Consider the following 24,012-nt stretch of genomic DNA (forward strand, 5'->3'; position numbering starts at 1 on the left):
CCGGCGACTGGCGTGGAGGGGACCGAGCTGTAATTTCTTGTTTCCGCGACCGAGCGCGGAAGCTGCCTCTGCAGGCCTGCCATGGTGTGGTGTGTGTCACGGTGCGCTTCCCATCGGACTTGTCCTTCTGGTCCTGTAGCGAGCGTGAGAAACGGATGCTCGGCGTCCAAAGGGAGGCAAATGGAGGTGCAGAGCAAAGCAAAGCGGGTGTGGTCTTTGTCCGGCTCGGCAGACTATAGATAACGTGTACGAAGGTCGAGGGTACACGAGCAGACGTGGGACTGGCGGCCCGTCTGGCACGGATAGAGAAGTGTACAGTGTTTGCGCGTGTTGGTCGCCCCTGTCGGCCTGAACTGGTCGTTGGTGTGAATTCTGTGGTGGTAGGGGAGTGAGTGCGAGTGGAGAGCGCGCAAAGACCAAATGAAGCAAGCACGAGCCGCCGTCCAGACAACGAATCGCTCAGTCGCGGAGAATGTCGAGAATGAATTGCTCGGAGTGGTGGGGAGAATGTCAACGAAGGATGGATGTTCAGTCTCGCTCTTCGAACACGGATTCTAATTCCAGGTCGACAAAAGCGGGCTTAGCCTTGAAACTTCTTGGGGATCGTGCCGAAACAGCGACACCGACACCCCGGCGATGATGATGATGATGACAATGATTAACGGCGATTGATGGAGCGAAGGTACAGAAGGATCAAYGGGTTGCTTGCTCTTCGTTCGTGGGCTGCAGTGGACATCATCAAGGTACTCGCGCAGCTGCGTCCACTACCGCAGCAGCAATCTCCGCTCCTCACACCCACCTGAGTCCCATGGCGTGGTGGCGGACGCCGGGAACACACGTCACGTTTTTGGAGAGTCCTTATCGGACGGCACGCAGGCATCAGATACAGTGGCATGAGGCAAATGTGGRATCTAACGTGCGTGGTAATACGCGTCGACGCGCTTCGGCAGAGAGATTTCTCGTCTACTTTCTACCCATCACCCTGGACTCAGAACTTGCACAGCGCCTTCAGATTCTCCTTTGTCTTGGACGAGTGTTCTTTGACGACGCCAGCAATCCCCTTGAATTCAGAGATTCCCGCGTCGCCCATGCACTCATACAAGAAGCTCTCAGAGCTGGTGATAATGGCGCCCTCAGCCCGCAGCCGGTTCAAGGCGATACCGATTTCTTCTGGGTTGCAGCTCTGCTGCACATCAGCTTGAATACTACAAGGCTGGATGGTGGAATACTCACCGAAACACCATCTGCAAGGACATAGACTTTGTGACCTTCGCGAAGGAGATCCAAAGTCGTTTGCGTCACGCAGATATGGGTCTCAATCCCGACAATAACCACTTCCCTTTTCTCAGGGCCGAGTTCTTTGAAAGCCTTCTGAACTTCAGGAATCCACCTGTAGCAAATCAGCGCAAAGCCAGCCCGTGAGAGGAGACGCAGCATACATGCTGAAAGCACTCTTATCAGCATGAGCCTTGGTCTTGACTCCGTCGGCACTGTCGAGACCCAATTCAGGGCATGTCTCGCCCAGTTTGCCTCTCAATTGGGTCGTTGCGAAAACAGGAATGTCAAGGACTTGACTCGCTTTAAGCAACTTCTGCGTGGTCGCTACAACCTTGGGGAATTCGTATATGGCACCGCGGAATTTCTCCTGCAAATCGCAGATGCTAGGGACGCGTCAACGTGAGTGAGCACGCTTCATTGCGGCTGGACTGGTCGTACWAAAGCGTAGGCCTTACTGTCATCACATCAGCGGCGCTTCGGGAGATTGGTGTGTGAGACGATGTGAGTACCCAATCTTCTTGCTGGTGCGGACATTTCGTCGAGGATGACAACTTTTGACACTCACGGACAGAATACAAGTAAATTAGGAGTGTGGTCGTCTGTACACATCACGCAACAATCATCTTGCACCTATGCCCGCATGCCCGCATCCCGCACTCGGAGAGCATAACCGCGGTCGCTATTGGTGACGTAATGACGAACTTCTCTTTCTCGCCAAGACGGCTCGCATGCATCAGACAAGGAGCTTTACCGTACGACGAAGCATCCTGGCATACATCGACTAACACACGCTCAGTGCGGCTCAGATCACCCGGTTCAGTATCGTCGGCGAGATCACCCTCGYGCGTGGTTGAAGTTTTTGAGGGCGGTATTGCTTGCGAAACCCCGGAGAAGCGACTGCTCGAAGTGAACTGGATATCTAAATAGGCCTATGTCCAGGCATACTTCGTCCGACCGCTGATCACCAAGATGCAGATGCTACCCATCAAAGCCTTGCTTTAATTTCGTCCTCTGCTCCTCGATCCCCATCAACACTCTCATTGACCAGTTTCAAGACATCCTTTGCGCTGCCAATCGAGTTTTGATACCCTCCGCCTGCGTGTCCATAAGCATGAACTACATTCCTTCCACCGATGAGCTCTCTCTCCACTCTGGGACCTCCCGTCCTACCCGGTCTCAGTCCGCACTGTACACTCAGAACCTCAAATCCGCCATCTTCCGCTGTCAGCAACTCTGGAACCATCCAACTACACCTTTGCAGGATCGTCTCCGTAGACTTTGGGTCGGGGCTTGGACTCCAATTTCCTTTCTCCTTCGTACCTCCAAGTATCGTTGTCCCACTGCCGGGACGTACAATACAATACGACGTCGATCCTTCACCAATCTTCCCACCATGATACCTCGTCCGAGTCGCCTTGGCCTCTCCTTTGACAAGAACAGTCTGACCACGAACAGGATAGAGATTATTATCATTACAAAGCCTCAACGCTCCTAGTCCAGTAGCATTCACGAAACAATCGACTTTGCCCCTACCCAGGACTTTGCTAATGCCCTCGGCTGTAGCTAATGCCTTTTCCATACCGCCATCGCTGGGCAACTTACTTTGAAAGATGACAACACCAGCCGCACGAGCTCGCTCTTGGAGATAGAGCAGATACTGTGGCACATTGATTGAGAAAGCCCGACTCGTTGCGGCGTGCAGGATCTTCGGTGCATGCGCTGGATGATTTTTGTTGAGGGAAAGAACCGGGTCTTGGGAAGTGGACAGTTCGCGATAGTCCTTCACATGTGAAGCCCACCAGAGGTCTTCCGTGACCTCGTTGTCCCAATAATGGATCGATTCGACCATCTACACACATTATCAGGTGGAAGCAAGCAAGCGAGTGATACTAAACCACACACTTTTAACCCAGAACCGGATTCAGACTTATCAATCCCGTTCGACTGCGCTTCACGTGCTAACAATTCCTCCCAAGCCTTGAACGTCTGAACGTCCCAGTCACATTGCACTGGTTCGTCAACCGTGGCGTGTGTTCGCCAGTGAGCGCCAGCCCTTTGCGTACATGTCAGCGTCACATCCTTATCACTGGATTGGGGAGACTTGCCATGGTGATGCGTATTCAATACTCTGATCTCCAGGGACGTGTGCTGCGATGATAGTGACTGAATATCCAGCTTCGGCCAAGAATACAGCATTTGTGAGGCCGATGACGCCAGACCCAATGACAACGACATGGTGCGAGGGTGCCATCATGGAAATGAACGTTGAAGACAAGTTCTGAGTGYTGAACAAATGGAAAAATGATCGAGAGCGCCAGAAAGCCGCACGCCCTATCTACACGCGGGCCCGCTTTTGTTTCCCGAAAGCGTAAGGATGAGGGGCAGCATACATATTGCGAGAGGTCTTCGCAAAGTACATGCTGTATGATTAAATTTAAGCGTGCCGCTGATACAGACCAGCGCAAAATATATCCAAGCGCAACTATCGATTATATTCACAAACGCCTACGCTTGAAGAACACGACCCAATCCATACACTCCCATCAAACAAACTTATGCTCTGAAACGAGAAGCTGTCATTGTCTCAGAGACCTTTTGCCCCTGTGGCTGAATCTCAGAGAATGGTCGGGCAGCTGAGACAGCGGATGCGGATGCAATGGGTGCTTCAGCTGGCCCAGAAGCCGACGTAGGAGCACCAACAACAGGACTCATCGACCCACAGATTCCTGCAGCCGCCAAATTTTGGAGCCAACTGCCGGAGTCGAACTCGCTGAAGACAGTGTCGATGAGATAGGGGTTGGCGCTGCCAGCAGGCGCCTCGATGGTCTCCATCACGATGAGCCCCACAATAGGCTTGACATCGTTCCCCGGGGCGGTGTTGGTCGAACTCCATCGAATAGTAACAGAATTGCAGTTATACCAGATGCCGAGCTGCTCAAAGTTGATGGGTGGTTGCTGGCCTTGGCCGATCTTGAAAAGGTCTCGACTGGTGAATGTTGGCGAGAGAAGAGGTAATGTCTTTGCGGCTTCGCCTTGCTGTGGATGCCTTAGTAGGATAAATGATTGGTAAGACATTCAAACATACTGGGCAAGTGTTGATTAGAGCATTGACGCCTCCCGAGTAATCCGTAAAGCTCGGCGACAGAATTGCATCGGCGGCTGCATCGCTGTAGGCAGAGATCAACTCGCCGTACTTTGTTGCAACTGCTCCGGCGGCCTCTGCTGATAGGCAGCTTCCTTGCTGGCTTCGCGTGGGTGCTGCGTACGCGGCAACCGTGGCGAGGAACAGGGCCAAAAGATGGCGGGTAGATACCATATCGCCTGAGGTTTCGAGTACAAGAGTCTTGGAGGGAAGATGAGGGCGAAAAGGGGAAAGGCGGCTTAGATCAGTAGTAAATATCTGACACAATGAAAATGAGAGGACCAAGGAAACTAGAAAGGAAATAAATGGTGATGCTGTACTCTTGCGATGCTGTGTCTGATTTCCAGGGAGGAGTCGCATGCTCATGTTATATGTGCTGCTCAACCACGTCTCGTGATATGAGTTCATGCCCGGGGCATTCAAAGAATGGCTACCATTGTCAGCAATGTACCAAGGCTGAGTGAGCAGCGCAGATTTGGAAGCCGCCCGTTCGTTTGACGGTCTCTTTGTCTGAACAACAAGCGTGTGACATAAGTAAGATCGCCTGCAGCAGCAGGGAGAGGGATCGTCATGGCCGCAGACATCGTGTTGGCTCAGCCATCACCCTTGAAATAGAACCGCCAAGCGCCAGTCAGATCCACTACAAGCCGGCGTGCAAGATCGCATGTAGTAAGCAGCATAGAAGTGGTTCCACGGCTGTAGTTCGAGATCGCCCGGTAGACCCGATGCTGCGTTCCCACATGTAAGTAGTATAACACATGGCCAGGAAAGATTATCTAAATTGTGGCCAAAAGCAGGGCTGATCGTAAGGTAAAGGAAGGCACCTTCTCGAAATCTCGTGTTTGGGGTCAAATGCAGTGATGGCGTCTTCATACAAATTCATAATCCAAGCTTTGCCGGCTCTCTCGTTGCGATGACATTGAAATTTCTTCAAATACTGTATCTGTTCAGCTATTGGGCAGGGTACCAAAAATCCAGACGGCACAGTCAGCGCTTTGCTGAAAACCGCACGCCTTCAACCCTTTCTGGCATCTCCAGGATTGGCCCGTTCAATGTCCAGCCCGCTCGCCAAGGGATGCTGTGTAAGAAGGCCTTCCAAGAATGTGGGCAAGTAGGCTAGAGCTGTCTTTATTCCGTCCAAATCTTGACTTTGACGCAGTCCAGCTTCGGTAGTAACAGACAGCCCGTCTAAGATGTGGCAGAAGTCAAGGTCTGTAGCCACTTGCCTGCTCGCTTCGCCGATTGGTTGGCCTCTTTCTCAAAGCCAACAATCTTGCCAGTGAGGATCGTGTCATGCACGCAATGCTCCTCAATCTGCAGCTGGACTTGGTTGCCCTTCACAGCCTTCATCTGCTCGTAAAGATTGACACAATCGTGGTACAAAACTTCACATTCRCCCGCTGAGATGTAAATCGGAGTTTCCGTGGCGAAAGCGTTGTCCCTAAAGCTGATATATCCGCTGTCGAGCGTCAGGCCGCTCTTCGTGCTCGGTTGGAGGGTTTTAGCGCCCCACATGCCGAACTGGCCATTGACATAGTCGGTCTTGATGTGAGGGCTTGAATCGAATCCTGCGGTAGTCAGAGAGAGTGCTGGGTTGACCCAGGGAGACCATAACAAGGCTCCAAGCGGACCGCGAAGACCAATGGAAGTGCCGTGTTCACCCAGATAACGAACAAGCGAGAGTGCCAAGTTGGCGCCTGCGCTGTCTCCAGAAAAGATGATATTCTGGGGAGCGATGTTCTCAACATTGACAAGATAAGCGTATGCTGTGATTGCGTCTTGGAGCTGAGCAGGGAAGCGGCATCCAGTGTTCGACGACAGCCGGTACTGTGGAGCAAAAACATGGCTGGCTTGAGTATTTGCAATCAGAGTCTTTGCAGCAAAGCCGGCATCCTGWGTACGTCCGTCTCCAATCRCAAATGCACCTCCGTGTAGGTGCAAAACAACGTAGCTTGGACGAGCACTTCCAGAAGGCTTCGAGGGATACCAAGTTCCGCCTGTCTCTGTAGGCTGCACGTCCGGATCCGAGTTCGTCACACCCGTGTACAACGTGCGGCTTGCAGGCTTTGCCACAACCCATCGCTGATAGGCTAGTTAGTCAATGTTCTGGTGGGGTTGATGTCCATGTCTGCTCACCTCCTTCTCAACCCCCGGTGCAAGGGAGAGCGGGGTCTTCATCTCGACCACAGAAGCGTGGTACAGAAAGATGGAGACGATCTGAACTTTGATGGCTTGTCCAAAGCTCCAGTGTGGGTGTGGACGAAGCGAAGGGGATAGGTACAAGACGATCCATATAGGCATCCTGGCGGCCGCGAAAGCGACGGCGAAGAGCGTCCATATCGCCTTGCCTGGCTGAGAAGTGAGCAGGCCCATGGTTAGGAATGATTACCCGTGTGGATTGATGAGATGGGAGACGGTCTTGTCTTGATGTTGACGTGAAGTCGACATTGGATGGCCTCCATCAGAGGGGAGCGTCGAAACCTCGGTACCTCGGTCGACGCGTGTGGCTTCGCGTCTTCCAGGCTGGACGCCATCGCCATTGCACGCGTCGATGATGAAGAGAGGCGAGCCCCGGCGGTCCGACAATACAGAAGATGTCTAATGAATGCGAGACAAGTTGTAGGTACCAAGTGTTTGGATTACAGAGATTTTCACAGGGACCCAGGATTTTCGCGGGGAGGATCAATCCCTGCACGAAAGTGGGTACGATCGACCCTGCATATGTATACTATGTGTACTTGTATGGATAAGATATTGCAACTTCCTGATACAATAACCTTCCATAGGTATTGTTACCAGGAAGACGATCCGACTGGACATCTTGATCCACCGACTGATATTGATCCGACCTATTTGTCAATCCACGACAATGATTTTAGACATGCGGGGTTGGCAAAGCCGCAAGCAACTGCTTGTACAAGTCCAATGGGATCGTGACGTTCTGTGACACGCTGGTTTCAATCCCGTTCGAGGTGGCAACGTCCGGGTTTGGATAATAGAACGCAGCAATGGCGATGATGATGTACACAATCTAGAAGCATTGTCATTAGAGCCAAGCAAAATTGATTGGGTTCAGATATGCACTCACCAACAACAATCCACCCTCTAGCCAGTTGGTTTCGCCGTCACGAAGCAAATTACCCACCTATTGCATATAGTCAGCTACCATAGCAGAGGACGAGCAGTCACAGGCCTGTGATCTCAAAAACCGAAGTCCTGGACATCACCCCGGCGGATACGTCAGAGGCCCACCGAGTGGGACGGCTCAAAGCTCATGTGGCAGAAATATAGTCGTGACAAGCCGCAAAAGCAGGATAGTACGTACCACAAGGATCGACATTACCAGCAGCAAGATCATGAATATCTCAAAGTTCAAGTCGATCGGTTTACCAATAGCCCAACCGATCAAAACGATCAAGGGTGCATTCAGCAAAGCAGTCTGGATCGATGGGCCAATACCTAGAGGCAAAGAACAGAGCGGTCAGCAATGTCTCATATAGTAGGGGGCGGTCCAGCATTCTACGCGAATCTCTCATTTTACATGTGCAGAGACAACCACATTGGCATGATCTTTGAGGGTTTGCCTCAGGTGCCTTTCGCCCCTCGCTTCTCAGTCTTCACTTACAATGGTAGAGCGCAACATTGATCACTCCGTCCCAAGCGTCATCGATGGCGGTCAAATGCTCTGCCGCTTTTTCAACCAGCGGGAGGAGGATCAGACCAAGGAACTGATCAGGTACGCCCCTTTCGACGACATTCTCAATCTTTCCAACCAGAATGATGAGTAGCCATGCAACAAATACAATGGCTATCGCGATAGCCACCAGTGATTCAGTTAGTGTCAGCTTCGGCTTGACGGCGTCTTGCTCCCTGTCTTGATCCTGGTGTTCATCGATTTCCAAGACCTCGTCGAAGATGGAGTGAGCGGAAGTGCAGCTGTAGACGATATACAAGGCAAACGCAACGAGCAGGACAATCGAGGTTCCCTGACTGATCTTCATGATGTCCTCATGTAGCTTCCCATTGGTGAATTTTTCGTGCAGGATCGAGACGGTCTCTGTCTTGAGAGCCGAGTAGAATGCACTGGGAATGAGTAGTCCAAAAGCGGCAACCAGCAACACGCCATTGCCAGTCTCCGACACCACTGCGTGGAATTTCTGATTCTTCTCATGTTGGCGAACTCCTCCGACAAAGAAGCAGAGTCCTAGGCAGAGGAGCAGGTTCGTCATGATAGATCCGATTATGGCGGCTTGTATCGTCGGAATCAGGTTCCCTTCATCACCGTTATCGTTGCCGTCCTCGGTCCCAGGATCGTGTTTCACAATCAACGCAACAAACAAGATGATCTCCACCACCGAGCCGAAAGTCGTCTCAATCAGGATGCCCGCAACCTTGGGCATTTTTCTCGCAAATTCTTGACCAGCGAAGCCTAGCAGATTGGCAGCAGGGACCATTGCGATGTAGCTGGTAGCAAAAATCGCAATGTGCGAGTTTGTGGCATATTGGAGCACTATCGCAACGATTGCAAACGGCCAGAGGTAATTTACTTTTCGTGAGATTGGATTGGAAGACCATGCTATAATTTTGAAGAACTGCGCAAGGTTGAATCCGCGGCGGCCGCTCTCGCCTTCGTGAGCTACGCCGTCAGCAAAGGTATGCGGCGAGTGATGTGCTGTAGATGGTAGTAGCGGCGACGATTCGCTTTGCGCAGCTTGGTGACCGTGTCCTGCTGCCATGCTCGACGATGTCCTCCGGAATCGGGCGTACCGCGAGGCGAAGCTGAGTAGGCAGAAGTTTGTTCTGGTGATTTTGCGTGAGTGAAGCAAAGCAGAGGAAAGAGGGGGTAGGTTAGTTGGTTTGCCAAGTGAGTGAGATTGGTGCTGAAGCCTGGGTTTTTCTTGGCTGAAACATAAAATCCAAATACAGCATGAACACTCGTTGTACTACATCTAGTGCTCCCATCATCATCCATACATGTATTCTAATAGTGATATCTTCAAAGAATCGGAAGATTTTCTCATTTCACAGCTCATTTTGTTCCTGTATGTGGAAGGATCTATCGACTGCGTATCCACTGGACATCGTTGTTCCGTGTCTACCTACTTCCCATCTCGAGAAACGCAGTCAAAGGCCATCATCTAGGTCTTCTGTCGACTGTGATCCGGAGATATTCTACGCAGAGGCTCAAGAGACACACAGCCGAATACTAAGAATGCGTGCCAAGGCGGTTTCTCCGGCAAAGCTCCAGGCAGATCAAATGGTYCTTACTGTGACCGTCCAGCTTCTCGCTGTACCCGAAATTTTATCAGGAATGTATGCGACAAACATCCATGATCCATTCCTACGAGGCGATTCCCAGGCTTTGAAGGCGGTCTCGCACGTACATTGTGAAGTGTTGCTGCCGGCTTTCGAAGGGCCCGCACGGCAGATGACAGACGAGGTATAGGTAACGACACATCCCGACACCGACACCCAGGTTTCCGGTTCGTTGCAGTATTCATTCACTTCACAGCAACRCCATGCATGGCGGCGCTTGGCGCAAGGTCGCAGAGATCAGCATGTCCCTTGCCTTGACTCAACCTTGAACCGAACTACACCTCGAGAGCACATGGTCACGCCGACGTCGAAACGTGGTGGTGATGACGTCTGTCCCGCCGTGGCCCGACTTCTTTACCGCACCGTCCCTGGCGTTGCGATTCTAGAACCCAGACCCCAGACTGCGGGTGGCGCGCGACAGCGACCTCGGGGATACTTTGACTTCGCCTCCCCGTCCCGGAGTCGCGATGCGCGCACATAGCAGAGTTTCGTCCCGAGCGACCGATCATCGTCTCGGAATTCTGCCATACCGGCGGCGGTCTTCAATCAACAAGCGCTAGGGACATCACCTTCCTATCTCGCTAGACTGCCATGGATCTGATAGGATAGAAGCTGCAATTTCCAGAGCTTTCACAATCGACGATTTTGACGCGAGGGGAAGCTGAGGTCGACAGGCAGCTTTAGGTTCATCGGCCTGGAGGACTAACCTCTTCTGCCAATGATGCGACAATGGAAAGTCACCTCCCGCAGGAATCAAGGATGTGTAACAATTCCAGCCCAACCCAGGTGATCGTCCACTCCCAACTTGCCTCGCTTCTCACCACCTGCAACCACCAAAGAGAGAGATGAGTTCGACAGGCATATCCACGCCCCATACACCGAGGAACGCGCAGGTCATCTGTCCCTAACGACGGCCACTGCATACGACGTCACCAAAATTACACGTACATGTACCCATGAATTGAAACTCTGCAATATGTGGAGTCCGCTCCGCGTCGGGCTATTCGCCGCTGCTATCTGTTCTATTAACGGGCAATATGCGGCGGCCACTCAACACCAGGACTTGGATGGTCGCAACTCACGGAGCGCATCAATAACTGTTCGAGTGTCGGATGGCGACCAGCCAGCATGTGTCAAGCCTTGCCTTGACAAAATTCTATCGCAATACGAATGCAGCATAGAGAGGCCCTGCTACTGTGAAAACCTCAAACTGGCCGACGCTCTTGATATATGTCTCTCAGCGACATGTGAGCTCTCGGACTACCTGGGATCACAAAGATCATATGCAGGTACCTGCGACAAGCAACCGCGGAACCGAGCCCGGCATACCCGAGAGCTATGCTGGTCGATGTTTACAATTGCTACAATTGTCATCGCTGGCCGGTTCGTCGCCCGCATGCGATCTCTGGGAGGCAGCGGTTTTGGCTGGGACGATTGTGAGTTTATTCGCCCTTCCGGAGCGCTTGATCGCAACTGATATGGTCCAGATGTTGCATTCATGACCTACGCCCTCCTAGTCCCCACAGACATAACTTCCGAGTTAGAAGTGCGCAATGGCTTTGGCATGGACATGTACCTCCTCACAATGGAGCAGATTCTCGTGCTCATGAAGGTCAGTTGACATGCAGGACTGTCTGTGTGATAAAGGTTGGAGAACGAATGCTGACCGCCAAGCAGTCATTTTATGTTGGTGAGGTTCTCTACGCGCTGATCATTGTCATGACCAAGATCTCCCTCGTCCTACTGTACCTTCGAATCTGGCCCGCGGATTCAGTGACTCGGAATTTCCGACGTAGTTGCTGGGCTTTAGTCGCCGTACTTGCAGCATTCTGCCTCTCCGGGTTTCTTGCTCTGGTTCTCCAATGCAATCCAGTTAGTCAGCTGCTGGAACTTATCGCTCTTACCATGGCTAACTGTATTGGCTGCAGGTCAACTATGTATGGCTTCAGGTGACGGGTATAGAAGGAACTTGCATCAACCTGGAAGCTCTAATCTATGCACACGGGGCGATAAACGTTTGTTTTGATATCGTTGTGATATTGCTACCCATCCATGTCCTCACAAAGATGAAGCTGCCATACACAAAAAAGGCCGGTCTGAGTGCTGTCTTTCTGGTGGGATTTCTGGTGACGATATGCTCGCTCATTCGGCTGCAATACGCTTCACTGGCCGTAAGTATCTCAATCATGCCGACATCCTGGTTTGGCAAATCGCTGATCACTGTTTCGCGGGGTTCAGGTTAAAACCAAGAATCCTACATGGGACCTCCATCCGATAGGTACATGGAGTCTCATAGAAGCCAATTTCAGTGTCGTGGTGTGTTGCATGCCCGCACTGACAGGCTTGATCCAGAGGACCTGGACAAAGTCTTTCGGAACACCGCCTCAAATGGGTTATTCCATGGTTTCTGGGGACGAGGCATGGCAGGAGAGAAGTCGTTCCGCGGTGCGGCCCTCGACCAACCCAGAGATGGTGCTTGAACAGTGGGAGTCAGACGCAGAACGGAATCGAAAGACGCAAATCGAAGACCAAGTCACGAAATAGCTGTATTTGCAATGTTGGCGAGGAGTTTGGGCGTCTAGAACTTCAACTAGCAGGCGTTGGAAATCTGGATATGATGTATCGACGCTCGGGACGTGGCGAGTGCAAGTGCGCCATCTACCAGATCTACCAGCAAAAGACGATTCCGAGGCGGTGCGCGAGGACGCAATCCTCCCCATGGTCCGCAGCCTCTCAGATAGTGTATCAAAAGTAGAACGATGTAGATGGAGTTCGTCGAATCAGCTTATGACAGCCATTTTGAAGCATATCAGATCTAGTAACAGCTCCTGTCTCCCTATCTATCTCATCATTATGTACACGCTATGCTGAAAACTGACGCTTCGATTCCAACGTACACATGGAAGTGGAGAAGAGATGAGGCTGATATACATATGGTACAACCATCCGAGATGCCAACGGAGATGGTGAGGTGCTGTCGGGTCACTTTCTGGGCGCATTTCTGGGAGGCCGCAATGCTTCCATTATTCGTGAAATGCTCCCGAATTTTAATGCAAATTGGTGTGCAGCTGCATTGGATATGCAGATYGCCTCCTTCATCCCTCGATCAGAACTTTGCGCGTTACCTGATATCATTGTCAGCACTGCTCAAGTCTGTCTTCTCTGACGTTTTACTTACCGCCCATGCGCCGGCAACAGATGCSACAATACCACCCGAAATCATCATCGGCCGCACACCTCGTGTAGCCTTAAACATCATGCCGCTGATGCCTCCTGCTGCGACACTGTTGAACGAATCGTGCTTTCCCCGATAGTATCCAAGGGTGCTGTTGATGCCATTGTACATTAAAGCAACAACACCGGCCGAGTTTCCCAAAAACGGTCCTCTCCGTGTGATTGCGTTGAGCGCCGAGTTGAGCCGCAGCTTCGGAGGCGCCGTGGATGGCAGTTTACTTAGACCCTCCGCAAGACCCCATGCGCCTCCCACTGATAGCGCCGCCAGATATGTGAMACCGGTCCCATAGCAGAGATCGTCTGACCATCCCCTTGATGGAAGCAAGGACTTTCCACCGGGCAGGTCTGTTAGCACGTCGTCGTCGAGTGTGAGGTAGTCGAGGGTGTCCTGGTTGAGGCCTGCGAGCGGATGTAGCGCTGAGGGATCGAATGCGCCGGGCGAGCTGATGAATGACCCGACATCGTCGACGGAGGGTGTGCTGTAGGAGGATTGCAGTGACGGGCTCGACGATGCGGCGGCGGCGGATTGATCGAAGTTGTCCGAGGTCGCGCTCTGCTTCGATTTGCCTGTGAACACGTCCCAGACGCCCATGGTGGAGGATTTGAAGAGGATTATGCTGAAAGGCGACCACCAGAGAATGGAGGGGGAGTTATGCGCAGCGGAGGTGGTCGGGGTGATGGAGCGCGGTTGGCGATGGCAATGATGAAAGTTGTCGGAGATGTGCAGCGGACGTGACGGAGTTGATGCTTAAAATTCGGCCGATCTGCAWTTATTTTTCCCTGACACATCATCTAGTCTCACCCCTTCACACATCACACAAGAATGCGCGTGAAACATGGATAACGAATTGACTGCACCTCTCCGCTCTCCGCTTAGTGAAGAGCGAGTCCGTCAGATATCACGGTCAACACGATCCCATGTGCCCTCGACAGCAAGCAWTCATGATGGCCAAGTCAAGTAAGGACTCTGGGCAAGGCGTCCGCACAGCTTTGCTGATGGGTAAGTAGTGAGTTCGAGAATCTCCTTGATCACATCCTTTTCACAAGCGCATATGCCACGCTCGTTACAACACATCGAGTCAGTTCCTGGAACACACTCTGCTCTCTTATCGACCAGGCCTTGGATTCAGACCTTCCCGAGGCCAGAGATGTGATATGGGCCTCGAATATATGGAACCGAGCCTTGGACTTGTATCTTTACCATGCCCACAGCGCCAGACCCAAATCAGCCCGACAGTTGCTCGTCACTTTGACAGGCGCTTTGAAAAAGGCACCTTCAAATGTACAGGCAGAATTGAAATGGGTTGCTACTCAGCGGCTAGTGCGATGTTTGCTAGACTTCCAGGATCCGACCCAGGCGAAGGCAGGCGCACAGCTGCTTAGCCATCTGCTGATCAAGGACGTGATTGGAATCGATACTGTGTCGCTGTCGTTCAGCCAGGCTGGAGTGGCGGATTCCACAGCTTCTGTCGAAGTCCAGACTATCGATATGCTCGAATCAATATTTGGATGGCTTGGCAGGGGCGACTTCGGTTCCRCGATTGCACAGTYGATCTCAGCTTTGCTGGATAAGATGCCAGCGATGGAAACATCTGTTCGACCAATCTGGGCATTGTCACTTAAGAGAGCACACCGGCGGGACTCCGCAAATGTCGATGATCTTAGAGCACACATCTTTCCTATGCTGTTCAAGCGAAGTTTCGAGGACTTTGCGGCCTTCTTGCAGTCTCAAGGCCTGAACCGACTCATGCAACCTCAGGAGCAGTCCGATTTGTTAAGCGAGGGCACAGGTGAACTGCTTTACGCAGCGTTACAGACAGGCAAGGAGCTTGGAATACTACTGGAGGTCGATGAGAATGAGGTATCGTACGCTTCGACCGCAGTGCTCATTCCGCTGCAGCTGATTAGTCGACTGTTACTACATCGAGCTCGCTCAGCCCGTCTGACTGGCCTCTCTTTGCTCATCAATTCACATTCGGTGACAAGACCTCTATCTTCCGCGGCATTGAATCTGGCGAGACGAAGCTTTGGCGTGTTTTTTGCAGATGTCGATGCTGACTTTCGCTCTGAAATATTCGGCGCATTTTCGAGACTGATAGACCGCATTCGGGCTGTTACTTCCGTGCTATCTCGGCAAGCGACCCAGCAGGAGAAAATGCATCCGGGTTCTGCACCATCCCGTGCAGTCCAGGAGTACCACCAGGACTTTGTGAAGCGGATGCTGCGCTTCCTGACCTGGGAACTGCGGCCCACGGCAAGCTACCAAAGGCACATTTCTGCATTGAAATGTATTTCGATACTAGTKCGTTCTGGCGTTGATGAACATGTGCCCAAAGAGTTCTGTTCCAAATCTGCGCAGGGTGAGACGAAATGGCCATTCAGACTCACGATCCTGACAATCGATCTGCAGAGGCTTCTGCTCGATATTCTCTTCGATCCATTTGATGATGTACGAGCTACCGCTGCGGCGGTACTAGGATATTACTGCTCCACCGCGACGGCTGTTGGAGTGCTGCATCAAGCCGAATTGACCTCAACGCTCGGCAGAGCAGAGACTATGATGCTCGCTACCGGTAGAGCGGATCACGCTGATGGAGTCGCCCATTTGTACTCCATCTGTTACAGGCAATGTGCCCCAGAGGACTTCAATTTGGCAAATCATCGGACCGCGCGACAGGACTTCTTCTCGCATCTTGTACAAAAGCTCGACCGAATGCTAGCCAGTGCAAAGCACAATCTGGGAGATGCTGTCGAGAATTACCCCATGCACGGGCTGTTGACGAGCTTGAGGTATATCCTCCAGCAGGACCCGGCGAACACTGGAACAGTGCTACCATCTCGCCTGTTCGAGTATCTGCGTGAGGTCTGGGCTGTTGTAAAGCCGATCCTGTGCAACGATGCCCCCGAAGGGTACATTCCAGAGGAGCTGGAGAATTCTCCTGAGTCTACCAAGGAAAGCTTGAGCTACTGCTGGAGGGCGCTCAAAGAAGCGAGTTTGCTTTTGAGCACTTTGATATCAACCGATGGTGACACTGATAGCTTGCGGCAGATGAGCGGACTGTGTTTCACACAACTCGCAGAACTAAGGCACCGTGGAGCATTCTCAACCGTCGCTCAAACTTGGCAGGCTTGTTGTATGCGGTGCAAAGACCTGCGGGACTCGGCCGGGTCTCTCATGCTTGAGATGTGGTATGCGGATGTGCTGGCAATTCTTCGCAATCACGTTACTATTAACACCAGGCGATCTGCTGGACTGCCCTCACTACTCTGTGGACTCCTCATCGCAGACAAGACAGGCAATCTGCTCGCCCGAGCCTTCACTGATCTGGAAGCTATCGCAAGGCAAGACGTCGACGCCGGTTCGGCAGAAGAGGGAAGTCTGGCGCAAGTGCATGCCATGAACTGCTTGAAGGACATCTTGAAGAACACCAGACTCGGAGAGCAGACGAGACATTACGTCCCGGCAGCTTTACAACTGGCTGCTGATGCATTGCGGTCAGAAGTCTGGGCCATCCGGAACTGTGGACTGATGCTGTTCAGGGCGGTCATTGATCGATTACTGGGTACTAATGAATCTCATTCGGGCGAGGCCTTTGTTTTACAAAAGCGAATCTCCGCAGAACAGCATCCTGCATTGCTTGATGTCGTACTTGGCTTGTTGCCGCGCAACGGTGCATCTGCACAAGATTCAGTTCGGTACGAAAGTGTCTTTCCTGCTCTGCAACTTCTACAACATACCCGCATCCCGAATGAGCGATTAGAGGAGACGAGGAGAGCTGTTGGAGCACTTACTGCAAGTCCATCATGGCATGTGCGAGATAAGGCCGCGCGGGCATTGGCTTCTTTGGTGAACCCCGATGAGACGAGACAACAGCTCGCGACTCTGTTGAACGCCGGTACCACAACCCAAAATGCTTTGCATGGAGCGTTACTCACCGCGAAACATGTCATGGTTCAGGCGAGGCAAGCGGCTACCAATCCGTCCTCTACAGATGAGGGAACCAGCCCAGGCTCGTCCGGAAAGTATTCTCTCGTTGCGAAGAATCTTGCAAGTATTTACCAAGCAACCCCTGCGGCTGTAAGTAAGGCTGCATGCGTTGACGTTCTTCGAGAGTGCTGCGCCTACATCTCGCACAACGGAGCAGAAGACGATGCGAACGACCATCGCCGACTGTTTTTCGCTTTTGCTGGAGATTCTCTCCACGAGTACGGCGCAGCTGCGGTGTACACCAGCATTTTGTCGCAGTCTCTCTACGACACCACAGCCGCAGTACTTCGGCAGGCTTGGGCTAGGTATGCAGCGTTCCACATTGCAACTTACAAGCTTGGCACAAAGAAGGAGGCGGAGAGTTTCTCCGATGCCTTATTTGAACTCGCGCATCGTGACTACGATGCAGCCTCCTACTTTTTGACCAGCTCAAATTGGCAGGAGATGCGAAACGGCGGCAGAGGCTCCCTGACAATGGACATATGCACCAAGATTCTTGCGAGTGATGACATTAGCATCGGGCTCAAGTGCGATGCTCAACGGACATTGCTTGCTCTTCTTTCCAAGACCACGACGATGCCATCCGAACTCAAGACTTGTCTACAGCATCTTACCGCCGACTCCAAGTATCTTGAGCGACAGGATTGCGATCAGCAGTACGTGGACTACCTGTTGGAGCTAGAAGCCGTGTGTCTCGAGGATGTAATGTCCGGAAAGGAAAATTCTATTGTCATAGACAGTCTAGTCGCCTGGGCAAACGACTGTATTTCAGCTGCGAAAGGGGTGGGCATACACACACGCGAAGCAGCTGCAGAAGCACTCAACCGGCTGGACAGCACTTGGAATATGCTGGCGACCGACCCCGCTCTAGCAGCATGCTTCCGTGGGCTGTGCTGCGCCGTGTACGACCTACTTAACGACGATGATGAAGACATCCGCCTCCAAGCGGCGGGAATTACGAAACGAATCCTTTCCAGAGCGACTGCGCGGAAGGATGTGGATTTCGAACCTATAGTGGCCAGCCAAAAACTCCTAGCACTCTACACCACTCGAGCCGGGCACGGACCTGAGGCTTTCACCACCGCATTGAGTCGAGCATATGGCCTGTCGTCTGATATCGCAAGCTGCTCGGTGGAATATCAGCTGGCGGCGCTCTCGCACAGTGACACCGCGTTGTTCGCGGAAGAGAAACAGAATCKCTACATCGACGACTCCCAAGAAGTACGAGTCTGGTCGCAGGTCATTGCCAAGTTGCTTTCGGAGCAGGTCACATCGTCGCTGCTCGAGAATGACTTGAAGCACGCGCAACTTATCGAATGGATTTCGAGTGGCCTGGACACACTTGCGAGTAAGGCCGAGGGTGAGCCTGATGGTGCTCTGGGATGGAGTACAAGCGAGGGTGTCTTCGCTTTGGGTCTGAAGGTCATTCATGGCACTGAGGTCGTCTTGCAGATGAAGAGTCTTGGTGTTACGGTGCCGGCGCTGGAGACTAAGCTATTTGCTTGTGCGAAGGCTTTCGAGGTTGGAGGCGTGAATTGCTTGTGGAAGTGGGAGGTTGAGCGGATTCTGAGTGATGTTGTGATGAGCAAGTTGGGAGTGTTGAACGCTGGGACCGTGGAGAGATATCAGGTTGGTGCGTAGACCGACATTCCGCTTGGGTTCCTGGAATATGKGCAGCATGTCATCAATCGCTGCCAGCCTGCTGAGAACAACGAGGGTCCTCTCGCGTTTGATACATGTCCACTTGGTGATGCGTGCAAAGTGTGCCATTCTGCCAAGAAGACTTCCAATTGCTAGTCGTAGAACCCTCCATCATTCCTCTCGCATGCTATACTGTAGATGCTTCAAGCCACCAACGCCTCGCTAAAGATCGCTCACACCAAACCAAAATATCTCAATAGTCGTCATATTCCAAATGCTTTTTCCTTTCCTCCGCCTCCTCACTCGCCATCTGGTAGTCATCTTCATCGACCTCACTCCCTCCGTCCCACAATCTCTCAAACTCGATATCCGTGGCGAGATTGGTACTCGGCTGTGCAATGGCCCAAATGCCTTCTCGAGCTCTCTTATGCCTCTCGCGATCCTCCTCGATTCGCTGCTCAATCTGCCTCTTATCCAGTCTGATCACTCCAGGATTATACCCCTGTGTCCCACCATTTTCTCTTGAGACTGAGTGCGGAGTACTTCGAACCTCTTTCTCCACAACCTCTTTCTTCGGTGAATCTTCCACACCCGCACCACTGTCCCTWCCCACTATGCATTCCTCCAGCTCCAGCACAGTCTGACTTTGCAAGAACGTTCTCTCCTGCAGCAATCTCAACACCTTCCTCACAACCTTGACATTCGCCGCCCCACTCCCATCATCTGGCGCCACGAGGTCCACGATCCTGAGAATATCGCGCTCCATCATCCGGACGTACCCGATATTCCCTTGAGCTTTGGCCGTATCGCAGAGGGCAGGGAGGAAGTACATTATGTTGGCACGATTATTCATGTTATTGCGTTCCAGCTGCTCGAGGATGCAGGAGTGCAGGTCATCGCTGAATTCAGAGTGACGAAGGGCGTAGTTGGCGGCCTTGTGCGCGGAGCTTGTGGAGGCGTTGAGGTGTTGCAGTTGGTGGGTGAAGCGMATACGGACTTCGAAAGGGTCGGCCATAGTTCAATGGATGGTGTTGAAGAGGAGGGACGTGGATCTCACAAGAAGGTAACCGGATAAAGTACCTGGTTGAAACCTAACTTGACATGCGCTCCCGCGTTCGGTTCGGACCGGCATCAAAAGGTGGGGCCATACCATTCACAGTCAAGCTACCAAGGACCTGTGAGATTGAATATTGCCTTCCTACCTGCTGCAATCAAAGACGTTGTACTTTCCACAAAAATCGACTACGCGATTTACTACGCGATTTAGAGGCCATCGATCGACAAGACATGTAGCTCTCGACAACACTACTTATTTGATTGGTCGCAGCTCTCTACTCTCGGGCGTAGTTGTCGATTTACTACGAGGAGAGCCGGTGATCTTCGACTTYTCAATACCGCTTGCGCACGCTCGGGGAATGCGAGCTTGTTCAATAATTATGTGCATATTCTATGAATATCGACTTGAGACGTACCTAGTACGGTGATCACGCTAGAGCGCTCAAATTCCATGGAGTGAAAAACGCTCCTCGGCGGGATGACCATAYGGAAGCCACAGATCAGCAAACTGAAGCACAGGTACGCTTTTGGAAGGTCCTGAAGCAAATCAACACTGATTGCATGGTCGTGCAAAGACCTAGACCAATATTCTTGCACAACCTTCCCAGTTGCTGACACGGGCTGTCTCGCGAGTCTTGAATCGCTCGCGACATACGATCACCAGTATGCTCAAAAAGACTCTGCGGGTCCGAACAGCCTCTGATGCAAAGAGATGCTGTCGTAGGCTTTTGCGACGCGATGTGCATGTTGCTAGACCTTCTCCGAGAGCTACACTGATGTGTGACAGCGACACCTGATCATCCTACGTCTCCGAGCTGCCGACTAGGTAGGTGCATGGAAATGCTGTCGGAGATGCCGAAGGTAGTGGGAAGCGATCTCAAAGAGTAGGATGCAGTACACACTGCAWCAAGGAATACAGTGCTCTGATTTGTGAGCTGTGGGCGACAATGGAACAGCCAATCTTGCCTAGTCCACGGAACCATGGGCTGCCATCGTTTCAGGCAAATGGTTCTGTGAGCTGTGCTCGCGGCATCCCCCAAGATGTGTTAGAGCGGAGTAACGTAAAAGCTTCGTACGCACTCCAATTCCCCATCCTTGAGCTCTAACTTGCATGTATCCTTTTGAGTCTWCGTCGATAGGTAGTCAGGTGTTGTTGGAAGTCGCTTTAGGTTGGCGAGATCAGACGGAAGTCGGAACCTCGGCAAGAAGCGCGCGCGAGAGTCGTCATCTCCGTTAAAATCTTATTATGCACGGATGGGCATCAGCGGCCACAATCCAGACCAGCGTAAGCGTCGAAAACCTGTGTCACGTCACGAAATCATAACRACATACATCGCTTCCTGCTGCTGGTCCGGATCTCACACGCCAAAGACCTGCAATCACCACCCGCAATCCTTCCACATCGAACATCTGGAGCCAGCGCCTGACTTTCAGTGCCCCGTCAGCTCCATGAGCCACGCGACAGACTGTCTTGCATCACCGGCAGGACGATAGACCAGCCTTTGCGCATACCTTTCAACAGGACACTCGCGCGCTCGCAAGCATGGCGTTCAACTTCAATTGGTCTCCGCTGATCGCAGACACGGAGCGTGTTCGCGACATGCTCACGAGCGCTCTGAACAAATCGCCCAAGCCTCCTATCATTGTCGACGATATTATTGTCAACGAGCTTAATCTGGGGTCAACACCACCCGAGTTGGAGATTCTGGAGATTGGCGACCTGGCAGAAGACCGATTCCGAGGCATATTCAAGATGAGCTACACCGGCGATGCGTATCTTACTCTCAAGACCCGGGTACAAGCGAACCCGTTGAACACATACCTCTCCACAAAGCCGAGCTTTGCGAGTCCACAACCCTTGGCAGCTAGCAGCAGCTTAACGATACCTATACAAATCACTCTGTCAGATATTCGATTATCCGGCTTTGTGATTCTGGTCTTTTCCAAGCAGAAAGGGATAACAATAGTATTCAGAAACGATCCGTTGGAGAAGCTAAAGGTCTCTTCTACATTCGACTCGATACCGTTTGTTCGGGACTATCTGCAAAAAACGATTGAGAACCAACTGCGGGTGTTGTTCATGGAAGATCTTCCGGCCATCATTCATCGCTTGTCCTTGCAGAAGTTCAGCCCWGAACATCAATCAGCGGACTATCAAGAATTGAGAAAGAGCGCCGACTGCCAAAGACCTGTAGATCCATTCTCTAGTCCATCGCAACAAGCAGTGGCCGACGATGAAGATGGCAGCTCGCCATATTCGCTGGACAACCCTGCCGAAACATATGCTTCGTTTTCGCAAAAGAACTTGGTACGATTAGCTGCTCTTACGGAAAGTCAGCGTACATTGAGTCTGTTCACCCCAAGCATCCGGGATACTGTATATCGCGCATGGGCAAGCGCAGCGAATCGTGACGAAGTCAGCAACGGCACCAATGCGCYAGTCCGACCTAACACCCTTTCGAGACTACAGTCTTCCATTGGAACCCACAGCGCGACGCCGTCTATAATTTCCGGCGCAGGTTCCGACGCTACTAGGCCTAGCTTGAATAGCATGTCATCAGCTGCGACAGTGTATAGTTTAGGAACCGGCGCCCCAAGATCGCGGCCCGGCAAGAAGAGGAAAAATAGGATCGTCAATTTGAGGAAGACCAAAGGCGATGCAAACGACCCTAGCGACACAGCAAGTCTCGCCAGCAGCTACGACGACAGCGCAACGAGGAGCAACAGTGGTTCGGCAAGATCGAGCATAGTCAAGGTAAATACAGAGGCAACGACCGCGCCATCAAGTGGTCTCAGAGAAGGCGAGATTGTCACCCCACCCCGAAGTCCACCCAAGAAAGCCGTTGGCTTCCAGCAGCATGGTCAGCGGACTGCAGAGGGAAGATCCMGGCCTACCACCCCCAGGGATCCAGCGCAAGCCCCTCCCGCTGTGAGAGATTCCGATCGAACACCAAGAGCCTTGATGGTTCCCGCGAAAGAACTAGCGGCAGAGAAGCGTCCCGCGATGAATCAGCTGCCCAGAATGCAAGCCTTTCCATCCCGCTCTCCCTCGCCTGAGCTTCGTCGATCTTCATCAACGGAAGCGAGACGCTCCTCATCTGAGCTCAATCTGCAAAAGCTCGTTTCTGCATTTTCCGAAAGCGGCAGCGGTGGTATCCTCGAACAGGCATGGATGCACAAAATGGCGACGGAGATAGCTAAAAAGGTGGAGTCCGAGCGAGCCAAGCAACGGACGTGGCGTCCGAGCTATGAGGATGGTATCGCGGAAAGCAGCGAAGCGCCTCCGGCATATGTTTCTTAAACGATCAACGTTGTGCGACCGCGGCACCATAGGCTTGGAAGTGTTTACATTTCATTCTTCTAGCATGGAGTTTGGGGTCTTGGGCAAAAGATTGAGATGGCGATCACGACTTGCATGGCATTTATGATTGATAGCCTTTTTGATGTTGCGACGTCTTGCGTGTGTGGAGATAMCCTATGAGGACAGTAGTCTGCGCGTTTTCTGTAGCATGCTCCAACTACATGTACTCCTCTCATCTGAGAGGCGTCATTTTGTTCATCATTGAGATACTACTTTTCGTGTTCGGCCTCGTCATCCTTTGCGAGAAGCATCTCCACAGCTTTCACCTTGTCTTCAAAGCCTTGCCTCTTGTCTGTTCGAGATCCAACACGGATGTCACTTTGGATGCGGACCACACCGTTGCTGTGCAGCATAGTATGACATTGGCCAATCACTTGCATACACTGATCCCAGGTGCCTTCAAGAGTCTAGCTGTACATGAGTTGATGTCATGGAGGGATAGATATAGCAGGGGACCCACGRTACCAGCAGAGTGCATGCTGTATTTGACATTGCTCCTCTTAAGCAATCGTTGCACGGCAGCAACTTCTTGCGAGACGGACGCCGTGGGAGTACCAATTGGAATCAAGCAAAAGTCTTCGGGTCAATCAGCATTATTGGCATGTCCATCATTTTCGTGTGGCGCCATACCGGCAGTGCATGCTGAAGGCGTGGGCAGCCGGGTTGGGTCATTTTCGGCCATTTCGACCAAGATATGCTTGAGCTGAGGTGAGGATTCCATCTGGTGCTGGGTAGTGAGGTTGTACCAGTCGTCCCGTCACTTAGCGTTGTAAGTCTAATCCTGTTCCATGACAAGCTTCGCCGCTCGGTTGCATCGTCTGGCCCACCTTTGGGAGCGACCTCAGCTATCAATGAACGCCTTCCTCGTGATGCCTTCCTCATGTGGCGTCTGTTGGTCCGGAAGCAGTCGCTGCTCGCCGCACGCTCTTCACCCAGGCCATCGGGACCTCCGAGGTCGACGACAAACTGGTCCATCACCTCCAACCATGGGAGGTA

General features: G+C 52.2%; 11 protein-coding genes; 3 read left to right on the forward strand and 8 right to left on the reverse strand.

Annotated features, from left to right (window-relative positions):
• Positions 1–988: 988 nt before the first annotated feature.
• On the reverse strand, positions 989–1,812 carry RCC_12003 (related to isochorismatase family hydrolase; the record flags this gene model as incomplete). XM_023766018.1 has 5 exons in its annotated part: positions 989–1,183; positions 1,234–1,390; positions 1,440–1,661; positions 1,717–1,732; positions 1,788–1,812. The coding sequence occupies 5 exons, from the start codon at positions 1,810–1,812 to the stop codon at positions 989–991; spliced, it is 615 nt and encodes a 204-aa protein (XP_023621786.1).
• A 451-nt stretch (positions 1,813–2,263) lies between these two features.
• On the reverse strand, positions 2,264–3,529 carry RCC_12004 (uncharacterized protein; the record flags this gene model as incomplete). XM_023766019.1 has 3 exons in its annotated part: positions 2,264–3,127; positions 3,181–3,331; positions 3,384–3,529. 3 exons carry the CDS (start codon positions 3,527–3,529, stop codon positions 2,264–2,266), a joined length of 1,161 nt encoding a protein of 386 aa, XP_023621787.1.
• Positions 3,530–3,831: 302 nt separating this feature from the next.
• On the reverse strand, positions 3,832–4,594 carry RCC_12005 (uncharacterized protein; the record flags this gene model as incomplete). XM_023766020.1 has 2 exons in its annotated part: positions 3,832–4,314; positions 4,364–4,594. The coding sequence occupies 2 exons, from the start codon at positions 4,592–4,594 to the stop codon at positions 3,832–3,834; spliced, it is 714 nt and encodes a 237-aa protein (XP_023621788.1).
• Positions 4,595–5,608: 1,014 nt separating this feature from the next.
• On the reverse strand, positions 5,609–6,793 carry RCC_00829 (related to acetyl-hydrolase; the record flags this gene model as incomplete). XM_023766021.1 has 2 exons in its annotated part: positions 5,609–6,502; positions 6,557–6,793. 2 exons carry the CDS (start codon positions 6,791–6,793, stop codon positions 5,609–5,611), a joined length of 1,131 nt encoding a protein of 376 aa, XP_023621789.1.
• A 502-nt stretch (positions 6,794–7,295) lies between these two features.
• On the reverse strand, positions 7,296–8,874 carry RCC_00830 (related to vacuolar Ca2+/H+ antiporter; the record flags this gene model as incomplete). XM_023766022.1 has 4 exons in its annotated part: positions 7,296–7,451; positions 7,509–7,565; positions 7,746–7,879; positions 8,046–8,874. 4 exons carry the CDS (start codon positions 8,872–8,874, stop codon positions 7,296–7,298), a joined length of 1,176 nt encoding a protein of 391 aa, XP_023621790.1.
• Positions 8,875–10,712: 1,838 nt separating this feature from the next.
• On the forward strand, positions 10,713–12,280 carry RCC_12259 (uncharacterized protein; the record flags this gene model as incomplete). XM_023766023.1 has 5 exons in its annotated part: positions 10,713–11,172; positions 11,224–11,348; positions 11,414–11,608; positions 11,665–11,907; positions 11,975–12,280. 5 exons carry the CDS (start codon positions 10,713–10,715, stop codon positions 12,278–12,280), a joined length of 1,329 nt encoding a protein of 442 aa, XP_023621791.1.
• Positions 12,281–12,831: 551 nt separating this feature from the next.
• RCC_00831 (probable mitochondrial import inner membrane translocase subunit tim23) lies at positions 12,832–13,562 on the reverse strand (the record flags this gene model as incomplete). XM_023766024.1 has 2 exons in its annotated part: positions 12,832–12,861; positions 12,915–13,562. The coding sequence occupies 2 exons, from the start codon at positions 13,560–13,562 to the stop codon at positions 12,832–12,834; spliced, it is 678 nt and encodes a 225-aa protein (XP_023621792.1).
• Positions 13,563–13,806: 244 nt separating this feature from the next.
• Positions 13,807–18,599, forward strand: RCC_00832 (uncharacterized protein; the record flags this gene model as incomplete). XM_023766025.1 has 2 exons in its annotated part: positions 13,807–13,928; positions 13,979–18,599. The coding sequence occupies 2 exons, from the start codon at positions 13,807–13,809 to the stop codon at positions 18,597–18,599; spliced, it is 4,743 nt and encodes a 1,580-aa protein (XP_023621793.1).
• Positions 18,600–18,852: 253 nt separating this feature from the next.
• Positions 18,853–19,614, reverse strand: RCC_00833 (related to CTD kinase subunit gamma; the record flags this gene model as incomplete). Its single annotated transcript, XM_023766026.1, has 1 exon — positions 18,853–19,614. The coding sequence occupies one exon, from the start codon at positions 19,612–19,614 to the stop codon at positions 18,853–18,855; it is 762 nt and encodes a 253-aa protein (XP_023621794.1).
• A 1,584-nt stretch (positions 19,615–21,198) lies between these two features.
• RCC_00834 (related to Mitochondrial distribution and morphology protein 34) lies at positions 21,199–22,956 on the forward strand (the record flags this gene model as incomplete). Its single annotated transcript, XM_023766027.1, has 1 exon — positions 21,199–22,956. The coding sequence occupies one exon, from the start codon at positions 21,199–21,201 to the stop codon at positions 22,954–22,956; it is 1,758 nt and encodes a 585-aa protein (XP_023621795.1).
• Positions 22,957–23,225: 269 nt separating this feature from the next.
• RCC_12260 (probable cell wall biogenesis protein Ecm15) lies at positions 23,226–23,737 on the reverse strand (the record flags this gene model as incomplete). XM_023766028.1 has 3 exons in its annotated part: positions 23,226–23,423; positions 23,477–23,592; positions 23,647–23,737. 3 exons carry the CDS (start codon positions 23,735–23,737, stop codon positions 23,226–23,228), a joined length of 405 nt encoding a protein of 134 aa, XP_023621796.1.
• Positions 23,738–24,012: the final 275 nt, after the last annotated feature.

This window comes from Ramularia collo-cygni, assembly GCF_900074925.1.
Source record: "Ramularia collo-cygni strain URUG2 genome assembly, contig: RCC_scaffold01, whole genome shotgun sequence".
NCBI classification, from domain to species: Eukaryota; Fungi; Ascomycota; class Dothideomycetes; order Mycosphaerellales; family Mycosphaerellaceae; genus Ramularia; species Ramularia collo-cygni.